Source organism: Notolabrus celidotus, chromosome 11, assembly GCF_009762535.1.
Source record: "Notolabrus celidotus isolate fNotCel1 chromosome 11, fNotCel1.pri, whole genome shotgun sequence".
NCBI classification, from domain to species: domain Eukaryota; kingdom Metazoa; phylum Chordata; class Actinopteri; order Labriformes; family Labridae; genus Notolabrus; species Notolabrus celidotus.
The window spans coordinates 30,618,572-30,635,617 of NC_048282.1; the positions used below are offsets into that span (position 1 = coordinate 30,618,572).

A 17,046-nucleotide genomic window follows, 5' to 3' on the forward strand; every position below is an offset into this window, starting at 1 on the left:
CTAAGTTGTAATGTTTAAAATAGTTTGCTGTAATGAAGGAAAAGATCTCAGCACTTCTAAACCCACTGCTTTGTTCTCTGATTAGGTCATTACATCAGAGGATTCAGAAATGAATTAAAGAGCGTGGCGGGTTTGTTTCTCGTTCCCAGCTCTTCATAATCAGATTACTGTGACACAACAGCTAATATTCCCTCGTCAGACAGCCGTTACACAAATCACTTCCAGCAGACTGTGTGCTGAAGATAGAGCTGCCTGTGAGACATTTTTAACACCTTTTTTATCTCGCAGTATCAGACATCATGTCTTTGACAACACAGTCCGCAAACTCAACTGTTACAGAAGGTGAGTGCACTGTTGTTTTTTCTTTCTTTATTCTGGATCTGCTCTGAAGATATTTGGTTTTGAAAGTTTGAGTTGCAGCCAACAAGTGTTCTGAAATCTTAACCTCTGAGGATTGTGCTGTTTTATCGATGCATACTGTGCTTTCTTTTTGTTTGGTCAGCTTCAGATACGGGGCTTTTAACGGCACGTCCCACTCTGGCAGACACAACCATGGGTAACTCCTACACTTTTTGGTTTCATGTTTTTCTCCTCCTGGTTCTGCACTGTTGTGAGACGGATCACTTCCTCTCTGATTATGAACAGTTTTTAACCAGCTCTGCTACCGGTCACAAGTTTGTATTTAAGTTCTCTTGTTTAATGTCCCCTTCAGTCTTTACAACGGCAGCCCCGACAAGTACAGCCTCCGCAGTCATAGCAGGTAACTCTCGCTCACTTAACCCTGAGGTTTTCATTTCACCAGTGTGAAGAGAACAAATCCCAAAATGGCTTTTAAAACAACGTATCGTTCCTTATTTCCCCAGTGGTTATAGTCCTCATCCTGCTGACGGTAGCTGCTTTGGCCTTCCTGCTGTATCGGTATCTCTGCCACAACAAAGGAGACTACAGGACGACGGGGGAGCTGGCTCCAGGAGAGGACCCCGATGAAGAGCACAGCACCCAGGCTGTGAGCGAAAAGAAGGAGTACTTCATATGAGCCACTGAAGGAGGAAAAAAAAGAGCTCTGTGGAGGACTGGGAAGAACTACGAGTGTGTGTTTTATTTTTTCTGTGTCTGTGATTTGAAGGAAGGAAGGAAACATATCGCACAGAGGAAAAAGCCTTGTAAGATTTTTGTTCTGACAACCGCAGAGGCACTCGAGAAGCAATACCAAAGATTGTTGAGGAAAGAGGGAATATTGATGGACGAGGAGCAGGTGGCGGATGAACAGGTGTGTTCAGAATAGCAGAGCGAGGCGTGAAACAGGTGGTGGGGTTTAAAAATGTCACTGTAGCACAATCGGTGACAATCAAAATGCAAGATTAGCTCGTCTGTTACTGTTTATCAGCCATGTGTACTTGTTTTCTCTTGTTTGTAGTACAATGTTTTCATTCAGATATACTGTATTTTACTCCAAGCACACCGTGTTAAAGTCAGTGTTTTTGGGGCTATAGTCACTTTTTTATTAATATGCTTTTAAGTGAAAGTTTTCTATGCATTTCTTTTTATAAGCTCATCAAAAAACAGTGTCATCCTTTTTAAATGAAGGGTAGCTCAACATTATTTGTTGTTTAGGATTTATTGTATCTGGTTTTGTTTTGTATTAATCCTCTCCAGACATTGTTCATGATGACTTCCCTGTTTGACAGAAATACGGAAGGCAATAAAACTTGTTTCTGGACTCATTGTGTCTGCTTGTAGTGGTGTTCAGTGTAGGGATGCAACTTTTAATCAATGAAAGAACAATTAATTATCAACTTTTTTGATAATTAAAGCTGCTGTTGGTAGGAATGGTGTAAAAAAAACTGTACTTTTTTTTTTGCTGGGTTTGGAGAAATGGTCATAATACCAATCAGTACTCATCGGTAAGTGAAGTAATTTGAGATTATGGCGAAATCTCTGTGTTTTCCAATGTCTATGGCTGTTTCCGAAATCGCCTACTATACTAGCAATACGTACTGATATGTCCAAAATTCAGTATGTAGTAAGTAGTATGTGAACAAGAGCAAAATCTGCAGTATGCCAAAACTCCCCGGATGTCTACTGATTCGGGAAAATATCTCAGTATGCATCGGACCAGTCTTCCTCGCGTACTGTTTCCCATAATGCTCAGCGCTCGTTCTGCTTTTTCTTTTTCCTCATTTTTTGACGGGAGGAAATCCATTTTTGGGTGCTGTGAAAGTTATCAAATTACATATAAACCACTTCCTAACTTTTTAAATCATAAATGGATGCTAAATAAGCTTTTTATTTATCGGCTTCGCCGTTGTTTACTTCTGCTTTCCGAAACCGGAAATCCAGCGAAGTCTGGCTCAGCATGCTGCATGACAGATCGGACAGAACAGTCATACTACATACTAAATTCAAATGCAGTATGTAGTAGGCAATACCTACTGCCTACTACATTAGTAAGTAGTATGTAGCAGGCCGTTTCGGAAACAGCCTATGTATCAATCACTGTTATTATTCCCCTTGTTCCCGTTATCACGGACCAATCAGAGCTACTCCCCAACCCTCTTTCCTGATTGTTCAAGTGGTGGCCCCACTACGTCGCCCTGATTAGCTGGGAAGCCACTCCTCTCTTATAGAACGCGCACAACAATCTTTTGTGAGTGGGGTTACGACAGCAGAGAGGGGAGGGGTAGTGGTGACATTTAAAATCTCTCTCCGAACTGATGTTTATATCACGACTACCAACAGCAGCTTTAAATAAAAGTTTGAGTTCTTTTAGAAAAAATGCCCAAAAAAGCTGCTCCTGGCTTCTTAAAGCTCCTGTGAGGAACTTTGTGTTGGTTTTGGCACCCCCTCTGGACAAAGTGATATTTTTTTCCACTTTGCTGATCTTGTCCTGTACATTTTCTAAGCCTGTTTCCCTGACAGGAATCTTATCCTACGCTGTTGTTTTTTTTTTTAAAGGGATATTTTCTGTGTATTTTTGCCTTTAATGGATAGGACAGCTGAAGAGAGAGGACATGTGGGGAGTAGAGAGAGGGGGAGGACATGTGGCAAATGGTCAAGGCTGGAATCAAACCTCCAGTCTCTGCGATAAGGGCTATAGCCTCTGTATATGGGGGCGCGCTTAGAGCACTAGGAACAACTGCACGCTATCATCCTATGTCATTGAATGTGTCACTCACTTAATATTTGCTGTTGCAAGAGTGATTTTTATCCACTGTGATGTAAATGGTCTAATCTGACACCTACCCTCTCACAGAGGTTACAAACATCAGAGTTTACAATATAGGGATCGTTTGCTTTTTGCTTATGGGTTTATTTTCTCTTCTTATTCATTTACAGCCATCACTGTTAAAGCTAGGGTTAGTAGTCACTGAAAAATAGCATGAATTTGAATGTAGCATTTCTTCAGGACTCTGTCTAACCCCTCCCCTCCTCCCCTCGGAGCTCCCCCAAAACGACGCCTCCGCTCACATGCACGAGCGCCGCTGATTCACGATCATATGGAACACCACTGAAACATCAAAACTTTATCATAGTGAAAGTTAAAAACACAAACAAACATGAAATGTATGCTTTGCAGGAGGCGGGCAGAACGGCAGGACGGGATTTGATTGGTTTCATAATTTGGCTCCTGATGGCAGGGTTTGGTTGGTGTTTTCCCAGGTTTACTCTGGCTGTAGATAGCGGCTTTTTTTCACTCTATTTTTTTAAGAACACATTATGTATTGATTGCCATCAGGACATAAAGATAATTTTAACCAGTATAACAAAAAGTGTATCTAAATCTGACTACCAACCCCAGCTTTAAATAGAGCCTGTTTAATGAGGGGTTAAATTTCCTTACAGGAGCTTTAATTGTGGAGAGTCGCAGCTCCTCTTAGTCATAGTAATACAGAAAGAGTCTTATGCATTCTGAGTGTTTGGTTGGACTAAGGAGCATTTTGAAGATGTCCCTCCTGAGGACATTTTTTACATACTGGATGATTATTTTAGAAAATGATTCACAAAAAAAATCCACAATTAAGATGATCCTTGGATGTGCTGCCCGGAATGATTGTACAGAGTTTTCTATTGGAGGATGAATTTGTGTTTGAAGGGTAAAATAATTCAAATATATCAGAGACTACTCTGCTTATTGGACACCTCTGGTTTCATACAAAATAAGCCCACACAACTGTCAGTCACAGAAATAAGTCAAAAAGGACTACAACTCAAATGATTTAGCTTTCAATTCATATTTGAGGAGGTATATCAACAAATCTCACATTTCAATATCCTTAAATCAAACCCAAAAATGTTCTGCTCCAAAGAAATCAGAAAATACTCAAACCTAAGAAGCAGGAATCTGAATATTGGAATTATCTTATTAAAAATGTTGAATCATGCACCCTAGGTCTTTTATAGGTCTCTGAGTAAAGGCTTACCAGCCCAAAAACAAGCCTATGAAAGTTAAAGGTTTATTGATGATAGAAGTAATTCTTATAATAGTAGACAATAACTCAAATCCTTACTGAGGCTCTCCTCTTACCAAGTTTTGTTGACTCAATTGAAAGGGTTTTATTAGCTGATAAAATACAATTAACTTAAGTACGATTCATTCCAATACAAGACAAGAAACACAGCTTTGGATGGTAACAATAGATGTACATCAAAAACCTTCTGACATGGTGACAGAAAAAGAAGCTTAGTAAGATATGACAGGTTTCATTAGGGGCTGTTGGGTTGACACAATCATCTGGCAACTCTCTGATGTTGGTGATGTTTTAACCAAAACAGATCAACAAGTGACTACATAATGTTTATATCAAAGTAGCTTTTGGCTCTTGTATGCAGAATAAGTGCTAAATAAAGGTGAGTGTAATAATTGGTGATGTTGGTTTCGATGACTTAAAGAAGTTGAAACATTCACTGAAAAAAATTCAGAAAATCTGAGTTACCTGTGATGCAGCCTGGCCAGGAAGATACAGCATTTCAACTCAAATCATGGCATGACAACAACCAAAGATACATGTTCTAATACACAGTCTGTGAGTACAAAGACACAGACACACAGTGTTTCAAATTTCCAAAATAACCTTTATTCTAAACTTACATTTTAAATTTTAAGTTTAGTATAAAAAAGTTAAGTGCACCTAAGTTCTTTTTTCAAAGTACTCCATCTTTGACACTCTTCTTCTTTAGTAATCTTAAAAGATAGAATGTGTACCAAAGTCTATCACATCACTTTAGTACATACATCTATGTTTTACAAAATATTGTAAAGAGAATCCCTGAACTATAAATGTCCATTATCCTTCAACAAAGAGAGATCCATTTGCTGGCTGTGGTTGGCATAGCATCTACTGGTCAGCTGTAGTTATACAGTACTTCATATTGCTGGGACAAAGCCACCATGATGCTGCATTACAAACAATCAGAGCAGAGATGGAAAATAAAAGAAAAAAAACCATGTTGGAGTCTTATTGTGGAAGCTTTGATAGCTGTGGCCCTCTTCACCAAAATAAAAGGACAGTGTGAGAGATATTCAATGAACATCAGACCATTTTAAAAACACTATGACATGTCAGTCATGAGTTTGTATGACTTTAATAAATGAAGCACGTTTTCACAGAGCTGTTCCTTAAAATAACATCAATCTCCATTGGCTGCAACACCATTTGCTTTTCAGTCGGCCACAGCTGTTAAAACTTGATATGATGTGTCGGATACCCAGTGAAACATCAACGCTACCAGACACCAAAATGAAAGAGATCAAGAAACATAAGTTAATGGTATCTATCACGACTTACCAAGGTTCAGTTCACCGTCTTTGAAGTTTGAAGATAATGTATAAAAGTAAGGATTCAAAAAGGAAGGTTGTTGTTTTTGCCTTCAGTTCAAAAAAAATTCAGCCGACAGCGATATAAGCCTCATTGAAACACGTTCAGGCTTCATAACAACACGACACATCTCGACTTTCAAGGTGGACAAGACTTGATGAATTTAAAAATGTTCAAAGATCTCACAGCTTTCTTTAAAAAACAACAAAAAAAAACAGAGCAAAAAACGTAGCTCCTTGTGCAACCACTCACATTTGCTTAGCAGTGCATCTCAGATAAAAAGTATGTCATCAAATGTTTACATAGCAAAAGGTGCAAAAGTACACAACTTAAAGATGTGATTAACCCACATAAAGTGACATCAACACATTAACTAACCACAGAGTGAAGGTTTGGACACCAACGCTCTCAGAAATGCTGATTTGATGATATGTTTGCTTTTAAATTGCGACACTTTTTAAATTTCAAGTCACAACCAAACGTACGTGCATCATAGACCAAATCTTTGGTACAACCAGCTCATTGGTTATACTAAGCCTAACCACTCATGTAGATCACTTCAATGTGGAAAAGTTGCGATAAAAAATGGAAATGTTTCATAAAGTATCCTCAAGATTTGACTTCAATCTAATGCTATCACAAAGTTGACATTTTTTCTACAGCGAATAAATACTTCAAAAAGTTGGTTCCATCAAACCGAAAGATACTGTGTGGAAAGAAAGTGAAACAACTGAAGGTAGCTCATGGAAAGTATACATTTAAACATTTAGTGTATAAACTCTGGGTATCCGACTGTGAAATAGAAACAGGAAATTAAAAAAAGAGCTATAATGTTACACCAACCACCCCTTCCCGTTCATCTAACTATTTGGATTTACTTTAAAATTTCTTTCCTTTAAGTTTACTGAAGTTATTTTGCTTTAAATTAGGGCTATCCCCAGTGCTCTTTGGCACTTGACTATGTTCAACTACAAGTTGCCCAACAAGGTACAGTAAACCACTTTGGATATTGCATGAAATCTTTTCTTGATTTATTTGCTTAAATTTATTTAATTTACAAGTGATTTAATTATAGCGGTCTGTCAGTTTAGACCTATCACTGTGCAAGAAATTTGCTGTAGTCTTTTGGATTCTGTGCAAAGGACAAGACAATTCTAGCTAAACGAATACAGGATGCTTTTTCTTTTTTTTTTGTATAGATGAGATGTACTTTCTCATACTTGTATTTACATGGAACTATTACACATCTATTAATTTAACTACTCTAAAAGTTTCCAAAAAAAGACAAGTGAAGGTTTATTGTTTTCTGCGCTTTCACTGCAACTTTGTAACTGTTTTTCACTTTCACTATAAAGCAGCTAAACTACAGAATGCAGGTCTGATATTTCAACGTTTCATTTATGTAGCTTTACAGGTATACAAGAACATCTCAGTGTAATTTGTAATCCAGTGGATCAAAAAGGACCTAGTCTCAAGAAATAAAAAGTACAGATGCCTGGAGGAGGTTCAATCTGGAATGACCAAAGAGGATAGATCCGATAAAGAATTTGGAATGAATTCTACAACATTTAAAAAGTTTTATTTGACCTCTCAGGCGTTGGCATTCATCATTTGATCTCTAGGTGAGAAGTGGAGTACTGTACCTTTCACTAGGGCGCTAAAATATTACATTCCGTTAGGTGAAATCAGTATTGTGGCATGGCCAAGCAGCCTGAAGAGGGAGGCATATGGGAGGGGGAAAGAACTGGGGCTTCGTCTGGGATGGGGACACGGTTGAGGCATGAGGGAGGAGTTGAAGACTTGCTGTTACCAGATGGTATAACCTCCACTGGATCCTCCCAGGAAGAAGTTGTTCTTGCGCTGTGTCATTACAACATTAGCATTCTGCATGGCAGCCAGCTGAGCTGCATTGGGGGGGTGTCCAGGAGGTGGGGGCTAGAAAGGGAGAAAAAAAAACACAAACACCATTCACCTTTGGGTTGGACTTGCACTGCTCCGGACCAGGGGCGTGCTCAGAGTTTTTTGACTGAGGTGGCCAAGCTGTGGCAGAGGTGACATGAAGTACGTGTGCACAGATTCAAGAGAATGGCATTTATTTATTCCTTCAGTGCCTCTGATCATATATACCTTTACTATTACTAATGTTAGAGAAACACACAGATATATCTACCTTTACTGCAACTAACATTAGAGAAACACACAGATATCATATCCCCATGTACATTTTTTAATTCTAAAAAGAACATATACGCCTAAATAAATCTTCTTAGCTTCATTCTTTCAGGACTAAAAATGAAGTCTTTCAAAAGTCACGTTTTATGTTCAGACAAAAGAAAATGCACAACATTAAAACTTCAAAGGTCACTTGCTGCAACATGGGCCAACTAGTTGATTTTAACACCCGCCTCTGACAAGGCAAAAAGCCAATCATAGTTAAGGATTCTGGGATGGCGTGCCAGATTTCAGGTGGGTCTTTGCCACCATTGGTCATCCCTTTTGACCTCAACATTGCTCCATGCATAAGATGACAACAAATTCCTAACCAAATACCGTGAGGCCATCTTCCTTCTTTGATGTTCCGGTGTTTTTTAAAAGGGGACTAGTTACAGTTGTTGATTGGCATTTATGGAAACCCGTAGTGCTCAACAGGAAGACGTTCCAAGGCAAACACAGTGGACAGCTAGCTAGCTAACTTGTGTTAAAGTGATATTACATAAAGTGTTTCTTTGGATGCAAAATGACTAAAGGCCTCCTTATACCAGATGAGCAATCAAATTATTGTAACTGGTTTTCCAGTAAATGATAGACCCTTAAATATAAAGGACACTACAAGCCTATTGTTGGGTTGTATACTGAAGTATAACAATCTGGACCTCAGACAAATCCCAAACATCAGGTACAGACATGTGAGGGTTGTGTTGGCCACACAAGTTTTTCTTAGCTTCTACATTAGCAGAATATTTTCTTCATTTAAAGAATTGTGTGGCTCCATAAATTGTTGTAAATATGGATTTTTCGTGGGGTAGAAATGATCAGATGTATACTTCATCTTAACCTGTTCTGCCTTCCTCGTGTTGCCCTGGAGAATCTAACAGTTGAGATTAGTGTACAGGTTTACTTATTATTATTCTGTTGTAATTCTAGACAGATGTATTCTTCTTAACATGTTCAGAATAAAGATAACAATCAAGGGAAGACAAATGATAAAAATAAACGTTAGCACCCGTTTGTATTTAGGGTGAACTTTAGGTCACTGAACTCTGTGGATACTCACTGGGATGGAAACACTGCTGCCAGCACTGAAGCGAGCACCTGCATCAAAGCCACCATCCACCATCACTGTTGAACCAGGCGGGTACACAGCCCCCATGGGATAGTAAGCCATGGGGACATTCTGGCCCACTGGCCCAACAGGCATGTGTGGCTGCATGGGCATGAACACCTGAGCACCAGGGTAGTGAGAGGACATCTGAGGCAACTGACCAGGCACCTGAGGTGGAAGCACATATCTGGGCTGGTATATCTGTGTACACAGGGGTGACAATAGAGAGGGGTTAATTGCATAGCACAGTGAGGATTACATGTGTGATTGTGTAGGATATAACGGTTGTAGTTACCTCAGAATATGCAGGTGGTGTGTCTGTGTAAGGAGGTGCCTGAGGAGACATTTGCATAGCAGGGGGGTATACAGGTGCAGAGCTCTGCTGAGGGTACACAGCCTGCTGTGGATATGAACCTGCAAAACAACATTTTACTTTTTAGTCTGAACACTGATGGACACTGAAACCTCTGAGCGAGTGAGTGACTGACGTTTAGTGCACTATCGTGTTTTAGTGTCAACAGTAGGCAACAGGAATGCCAGAGGTCAAACTTTTCACAGAACAACTAAAAACTGTGACAAAGATGAGATAGATGTTTTTATGTAAAAAAAAACAATTTCATATTCAAATATGTTTTAATTGTAGCAAAGACAGCTTCGCTTCCTGGGTGAAAGGTAGTTTCTGTTCCAGGGAGAGCCGGTTAGTTGCACTTAAGTTTTCCATTAAGATAAAGGGCCAGGAAAAATGCCCTTTTAAGGGCGCCCATTAATCCTAGTCTGACATGATAATACTGGACAACAGGGTTTAAGATGGACTTTCCGAGTAGAGGGAAAATGTACTTGAAGTAATGATGAAGAAATAATAAATAAACATTTTGGTAATTTAGGTATGCATCCACACATTAAAAAACAAAATGTAACGTCATATTATATACCCATACTTAATCTGTCATTACCAACCATAACCACAACATGTCAACCTGTCACTACTGAAACATTTTTAATACTGTCTGTAATTACTGCTTTTTAATCTATTTGTAACATTTGTATTTATCTAAATTTCATTTGTAACATTGTATTTATCTAAATTTCATTTGTAACATTGTATTTATCTATATTTCTTTTTCTAATTGGAATTTCTTCTTGATTGTACTTATGTCTGGGCTGCTGCAACAATTGAATTCCCCCCACCGGGATCAATAAAGTAATATCTAATCTTATCTTATGTCGTTTTTTTGTGTTTTTAAGATCTCGCCTTAATGTCAGATGATCATAACTTGTATCCCTATAGTTGCAAAACCACAAGAAACACATAAAAGAGTCTTATCTTATCTCATAAGGGTGGGCAATGGTAGTATGGCGTGTTGTGGTCGGACCTATCAGTGACCAGCCTGCTGTATTTCTAGATTGCCTGAAAATGGACCTGTTATTCTGAGAAAATTTACTTTTTTATCTCAAAATAATGAGATAAATATTGAATTGTAACAGGAAAACTAACTTTGTAATGCCAATACAACTAGGAAGTAAGTTGAGATCTAAAGTAAACTACACTTAATATTAAAACAGTGTAAATCGAATGTAAGGATTTATTCCATTAAGATAAAGGGCCAGGAAGAAATGCCCTTTTAAGGGTACCCATTAATCCTAGTCTGACATGATAAAACTGGACAACAGGGTTTAAGATGGACTTTCCCAGTATAAGAAAAATGTACTTGAAGTAACGATGAAGAAATAATAAATTACATTTTTAGTATTTTAGGTATGCATATTTACATTTGTCATTTTTTTGAGTTTATTTTAGATCTCGACTTAATGTCAGATGATCATAACTTGTATCCCTATAGTTGCAAAACCACAAGAAACACATAAGAGTCTTATCTTATCTCATAAGGGTGGGCAATGGTAGTATGGCATGTTGTAGTCGGACCTATCACTGACCAGCCTGTTGTATTTCTAGTAGTGCTGGGCGTTACCACACTTTTATGATTCGATACGATACCGATTACTTTTTTGGTAATTCATTTGATACCTGATACCGATACTTTCAGTGATTTATTTATTTTTTATAAAATGCAACCCTTGAAAGACAAGTCTCATGACAAATACTGTTCAACTAACAACAACTTTGATATGCAAATCCTTTGCTGGCCTTTTTTAAACAATGAAATCAATTTAGAAAAACACATAAATAATAAATAATCACCATCCTCTTCACCATGACTACTGTTAAAATGACACTGTGATCATAATGTCTCTGAATTTGTTGGTGCATAACTTTGGAGTAAGTTACCCTAAAAGAATCAGAAATGACACGTGCGCTTTTATATCACATTTATTAATTAGTATCGGTGTTTTATTAGAGTAATCGATACTCAAATGAGTAGCTGTTAATATCGATATATCGATACGCCCACCACATTTCTAGATTGCCTGAAAATGACTGTTATTTAGAGAAAATTATATTTTTGATCTCAAAAATAATGAAATTAATTAATCAATTATAACAGGAAAACTAACTTTGTAATTCCCATATAACTAGGAAGTAAGTTGAGATCTCCAGTGAAGTAAACTTCAGATTAAAAGAGTGTAAATCCAATGTAAGGATGAAAGCCTGTTTTAGGCCTCAGTATTTCCCACGTCTTGAGTTTATATTTGGACAAAATGTCAGAAAACATAACGGTATTCACTGAAACCGAACACATTAGCTACAGCTGGAATAACAGGTCGATAATTCAATCCGACGATGATGTAACTTTAGTAATTTCCTTATTTATTTACTGTATTTAAATAAATACCGATATATCGGTACGCCAACCACTAATTTCTAGATTGCCTGAAAATGACTGTTATTCTGAGAAAATTTGCTTTTTTTGATCTAAAAAATAATTAAATAAATTAATGATTTGTAACAGGAAAACTAACTTTGTAATTCTGTTTGGCTAGGAAGTAAGTTGAGATCTAGAGTGAACTAAACTTAAGATTAGTATCGATATAGGGATACCACGGAATCGATACGCCCACCACTAATTTCTAGATTGCCTGAAAATGACTTTTATTTAGAGGAAAATATATTTTTATCTCAAAAATAATGAAATTTATTAATTAATTATAACAGGAAAACTAACTTTGTAATTCCCATATAACTAGGAAGTAAGTTGAGATCTCCAGTGAAGTAAACTTCAGATTAAAAGAGTGTAAATCCAATGTAAGGATGCATGCCTGTTTTAGGCCTCAGTATTTCCCACGTCTTGAGTTTATATTTGGACAAAATGTCAGAAAACATAACGGTATCCATTGAAAGCGAACACATTAGCTACAGCTGGAATAACAGGTCGATAATTCAATCCGACGATGATGTAACTTTAGTAATTTCCTTATTTATTTACTGTATTTAAATAAATACCGATATATCGGTACGCCAACCACTAATTTCTAGATTGCCTGAAAATGACTGTTATTCTGAGAAAATGTGCTTTTTTTTTTCTAAAAAATAATTAAATGAATTAATGATTTGTAACAGGAAAACTAACTTTGTAATTCTGTTATAACTAGGAAGTAAGTTGAGATCTAGAGTGAACTAAACCTAAGATTAGTATCGATATAGGGATACCACAGAATCGATACGCCCACCACTAATTTCTAGATTGCCTGAAAATGACTTTTATTTAGAGAAAAAAAAAAAATTATCTTAAAAAAAATTAAATTAATTAATTAATTAATTATAACAGGAAAACTAACTTTATAATTCCCATATAACTAGGAAGTAAGTTGAGATCTTGAGTGAAGTAAACTTCAGAGTAAAACAGTGTAAATCCAATGTAAGGATGAAAGCCTGTTTTAGGCCTCAGTATTTCCCAGGTCTTGAGTTTACATTTGGACAAAATGTCAGAAAACATAACGGTATTCACTGAAACCGAACACATTAGCTTCAGCTGGAATAACAGGTCGATAATTCAATCCGACGATGATGTAACTTTTATAATTCCCTCATTTATTTACAGTATTTAAGTGAAAAAGGCAAACATTGTGTAGTTTCGTCCTCCCGTGCGTAAACACTTTGTGTTGTTCTTTGTATTCCTGTCGGACAACACCACACTTAAAGGCATGGCCTCGGGCTGTGTGAGCTAGTGTCTTCATCTACATGTTCGCGAGAATTCAACAACTAGAGAGAGAGAGAAAAAAAAATGGAAGATGTATCGATAATGGGAGAAAGTACTCGGTGCAGTCTTTACGTGTAGCGTGTTCCGGCTGCATTAACACCTGGCTGCAACAAAAGATCTGATTTGAGGGGCTTATGAAAGCTACCGTGTGCATCTAAAACCTGCTCACACTTAAACCTTATTGGGAGATTGAGATTATAATTCATAATGGTTAGAATTTCCGGTAAATTCGCATTCCGATGCTTGTAAACCAAAACAGTGAAATCATGTCGGCTTTGCCTTTAAACCTGTCAGCTCAGAGTGATGCAAGCTAACTGTTAATATGTGACCTGCACACTAATGCACGGTGATATAGGTGATAGTGGATTATTATGTTCGGTAGTAAGAGCTGCAGTGTTTCATTATGAGCTAAATAAGACAGATCAGCGTGAACGTAACACAGACAAAGTCCGTGGTTTATTGTCATGTACGTAACTGAGGTCCGTTTAGATGGCCACAACGACAGCTCGTCGTATCTACTTATATCGTCAGGGTCGTATAGCGAACAGTTGACTAATGTCCAAGAATGGTTTTGGAGAAATACCTTTGTTGTTCATTGTTGTGGATGATCTGGAGACAGAGGAATTTCAGATTAAACGGAGCTCTGCGTATCTTGTCACGGCCTTATAACAGGTTACGGCTACACAATCGTTCACTTCCTTGTTTTTCAGCTTCTTGTTGTTGTGGAAGTGGTGACGTCAGCCGTTCTCTATCTGCCGTTCGACGCACTCAGTGTTTTACCCGCGAGCGCCCCCTATAGGAGAAACTCGACAGGGAGCTCAAGAGTGAATGAAGGTGAATGAAGGATCACTTCTTTTTTAACCATCCTATTATGTTGCGGGTCAAATTGACCCTTTTAAAAGTCTTTTTTAGGCAATATATGCCTTCCAAACCTGCTATATGTAGCATACAGATCTGTGCAGCATGTGACAGAAGAGGTGTCATGTCAATTTATCAACATGACTTCATAAAAAAACACATACAAAATGTAAAATAAAATGAACAAAAATCTATGTCATGTAAAACTATTGTATTTATATTCAGGGCTTTCCAATGTACATTAAAAAAGTTTTAACATTAATTTTAATGAAAAACGAGTGAGTTATCCTCATTGAACCATGATCTGTGAGAATTAAAGAACACCAATGGACCAAATCTTGATTTAAATGGTTAGTAATAGAGTTAAAAGTTAGATTTAAAAAAATCTGATTGGGATTTTTTGGGGTTCTGACACTTTTGGATAAACGAATATGCACCGGGTCAAATTGATCCAGGAAGATATTGTTGTTCCAGAGAAACGAACATAACAGGAGGGTTAAAGACGAATAGTTTTATCCAGCTTGAAGTTTACCATTATTTTATATGAAAAAAGATAAGTAGGGAAGAGGTATTAGCTAGTTAGATGAATAGCTAAACAACAGCTGAGTGGAAATCTGTTGGGTTACAGCAGCCAAGTGACACATAAGACATAGAAAGATAAGATAAGATAAGATATACTTTATTGGTCCCCCACTGGGGGAAATTCTTTTGTTACAGCAGCTTACAACACGGGACAGGGGAATACAACATTGTACTAGCACAGTTAAAAAATATAATAACAATAATAATAGCAATGACAAAGGTAAAATAGAATAAAATAAAATAAAATATGGCAACTATTACACATGTAAACACACTTTGTACACTTCTTTTTTTTTTTTTTATTTTATTTTCAGTGTTGCAAAAAAACATTCTTCACATTTCAATTTCTATATTATTATTCCTTACAACAGGTATACACTGAAGTTATACTTGACTTTTGTTTTGACAAAAGCAGCTCTTTTTTTTTTCTTTTTTTTTTAGCTCCTTCAAACTTCCCCCTTCTCCTTTCCTGGTAAAGACATAAAAAAAACTCACAAGAACTGTACAATCCTGACTAAATACCATTTTGGCCACATATTAAATCAGGGAGTACAAGGAACAGCCCAACATACATTAAATATTTGTATAGAAAAATAACTCTTTCATAAAACATCTAACAAAAGTGTGGCCTGGTGCTGTGTGTAAACAGTCTAAGAACTGCAGCCACAAGCCTCTGTACAGTAAACTCAGGTCTTAAATTATTAACATGACTATTATTTACGGACACACATTTTTAACAGCAGTAACATAGTAAGGACTTACACAGGATTGCGAAACTGAAAGATCTATTCAGATAATAACCCTATGTACACTTCTATCTGATAAATGGACAGGGTATGTTATTGCACGGATAAAATTGCACCAGGTTATTTAAACAAACATACACAGTATGAAGAACAGTGTGATTCAGATGGATACAATAGTTATTTGTGACATAGTAACTGCCATGTATTGGAATGAAAGATGAGAACAGCTGATTTAACAGGACATTTAAGTGCTGGTGTTAAACAATCTGATTGCAGATGGGGTGAAGGACCTGCGCTCCGTCCTGCAGGGTGGGAGTCTCAGTCTGCTGCTGAAGGAGCTCTCTCAGGGACCCCACAGTCTCATGCAGGGGGTGAGAGGGATTGTCCATGATGGATGTCAGCTTGGCTAACATCCTCCTTTCACCTCCTCTCAGAAGAAAGTGACCAAAGGATGCTAAAAAATGTGTATTATTATTTTTTTTAAATGTATTTGTTTATTTCAACAGGGACAGTGTACAGCCATTTAGTTGTACCAGAGTTAGCTATGAGCTAATTTACATCTATAGTCCCTGGGCAGGAGACAGAGGTGATGCCTCTGCTAAAAACAAACAGTACACAATTTAAACAGCTACACAATAATACATAACCACTATAAAACAACAGGGATACATCAACATCCAAACTATCAACACAATAATAAAATATTAATAGCTAAAAGCACTACACTATAAAGTTAATTATATTTAAGTGTGATGAGTACAAGATTGCATTGATTTTAGCAATGATTTCATCCTCGACTTAAATTCAGCAAAGCTGCAGCACTCTCTGATTTTACTCTGAAATGAGTTCCAAGCAGTTGTTGCTCTAATAGAGAGCGCTGATTTGCCAAATTCAGAAGATCTTAGGTGTATAACACAGTCACCTCTATTTGCTGTCCTAGTAAATAACTAAAGAAAAAAAACAACAATTATAAAAGGCCTCTCCATATTTTGTAGTCTGAACATTTCTGTATCATATTGATAAAGAATGCAATACAGAAATATTAACGTGAACAAACAAAGACTGGAGTCTTTTGCTTGTTGCTCACCACAAATATATGTATTACTCCTGTGTCCAAGCAGTTATTCTGACTTCATGGAAAATGAAGTCTACAAGTACACCAATGTTATTTTATTTATTTGTATTTAAAGTATGATTGTTGTTCACATTGTGCTAGCACTGACGACTACTGTGAATATTATGTCATGTCTGTGGAGGTGGTTTTTACTGTAGTAATGAGAAACAGCTACTATGGGTTGTTTGGATCATTTTGTTGTGTGCGTCTGATGTACCTGTGATGTTGTTGTGTTTTTTAAGCTGTGCTGTACCACAAATTGCCTCTTGGAGGACATTGAAGTTTTCTAATCTTTCTAATCTAATGGAGATATTGCAGGTGTTATAAATTGCATTAAAGATGGCTTTGGTAGAGTCAAGCACAACAAATAAAGTTTAACATACTGTCAGTACATATGCTCCATGCTGTTGAGTGCTATTTATTTTGACATGTGCTGCTGACCTCTTGGCCA

The 17,046-nt window shown here is 37.2% G+C and overlaps 1 protein-coding gene across 1 annotated transcript; it reads right to left on the reverse strand.

Moving 5' to 3' along the window:
• Window positions 1-5,052: 5,052 nt before the first annotated feature.
• Window positions 5,053-14,036, reverse strand: dazap2 (DAZ associated protein 2). Its single transcript, XM_034695609.1, has 4 exons — window positions 13,879-14,036; window positions 9,434-9,552; window positions 9,091-9,339; window positions 5,053-7,751 (listed from the first exon to the last, which is right to left on the reverse strand). The coding sequence occupies exons 1-4, from the start codon at window positions 13,889-13,891 to the stop codon at window positions 7,623-7,625; spliced, it is 510 nt and encodes a 169-aa protein (XP_034551500.1). The 5' UTR covers window positions 13,892-14,036; the 3' UTR covers window positions 5,053-7,622.
• Window positions 14,037-17,046: the final 3,010 nt, after the last annotated feature.

What these genes read in the sequence shown, in the direction of transcription:
- dazap2 (XM_034695609.1), bottom strand. An exon ending in CACCACCTGCATATTCTGAG is followed by an intron (nt 9,340 to 9,433) that starts GTAACTACAACC and finishes CTGTGTACACAG; the next exon opens with ATATACCAGCCCAGATATGT. An exon ending in GCAGCAGTGTTTCCATCCCA is followed by an intron (nt 7,752 to 9,090) that starts GTGAGTATCCAC and finishes CTCCCTTTCTAG; the next exon opens with CCCCCACCTCCTGGACACCC.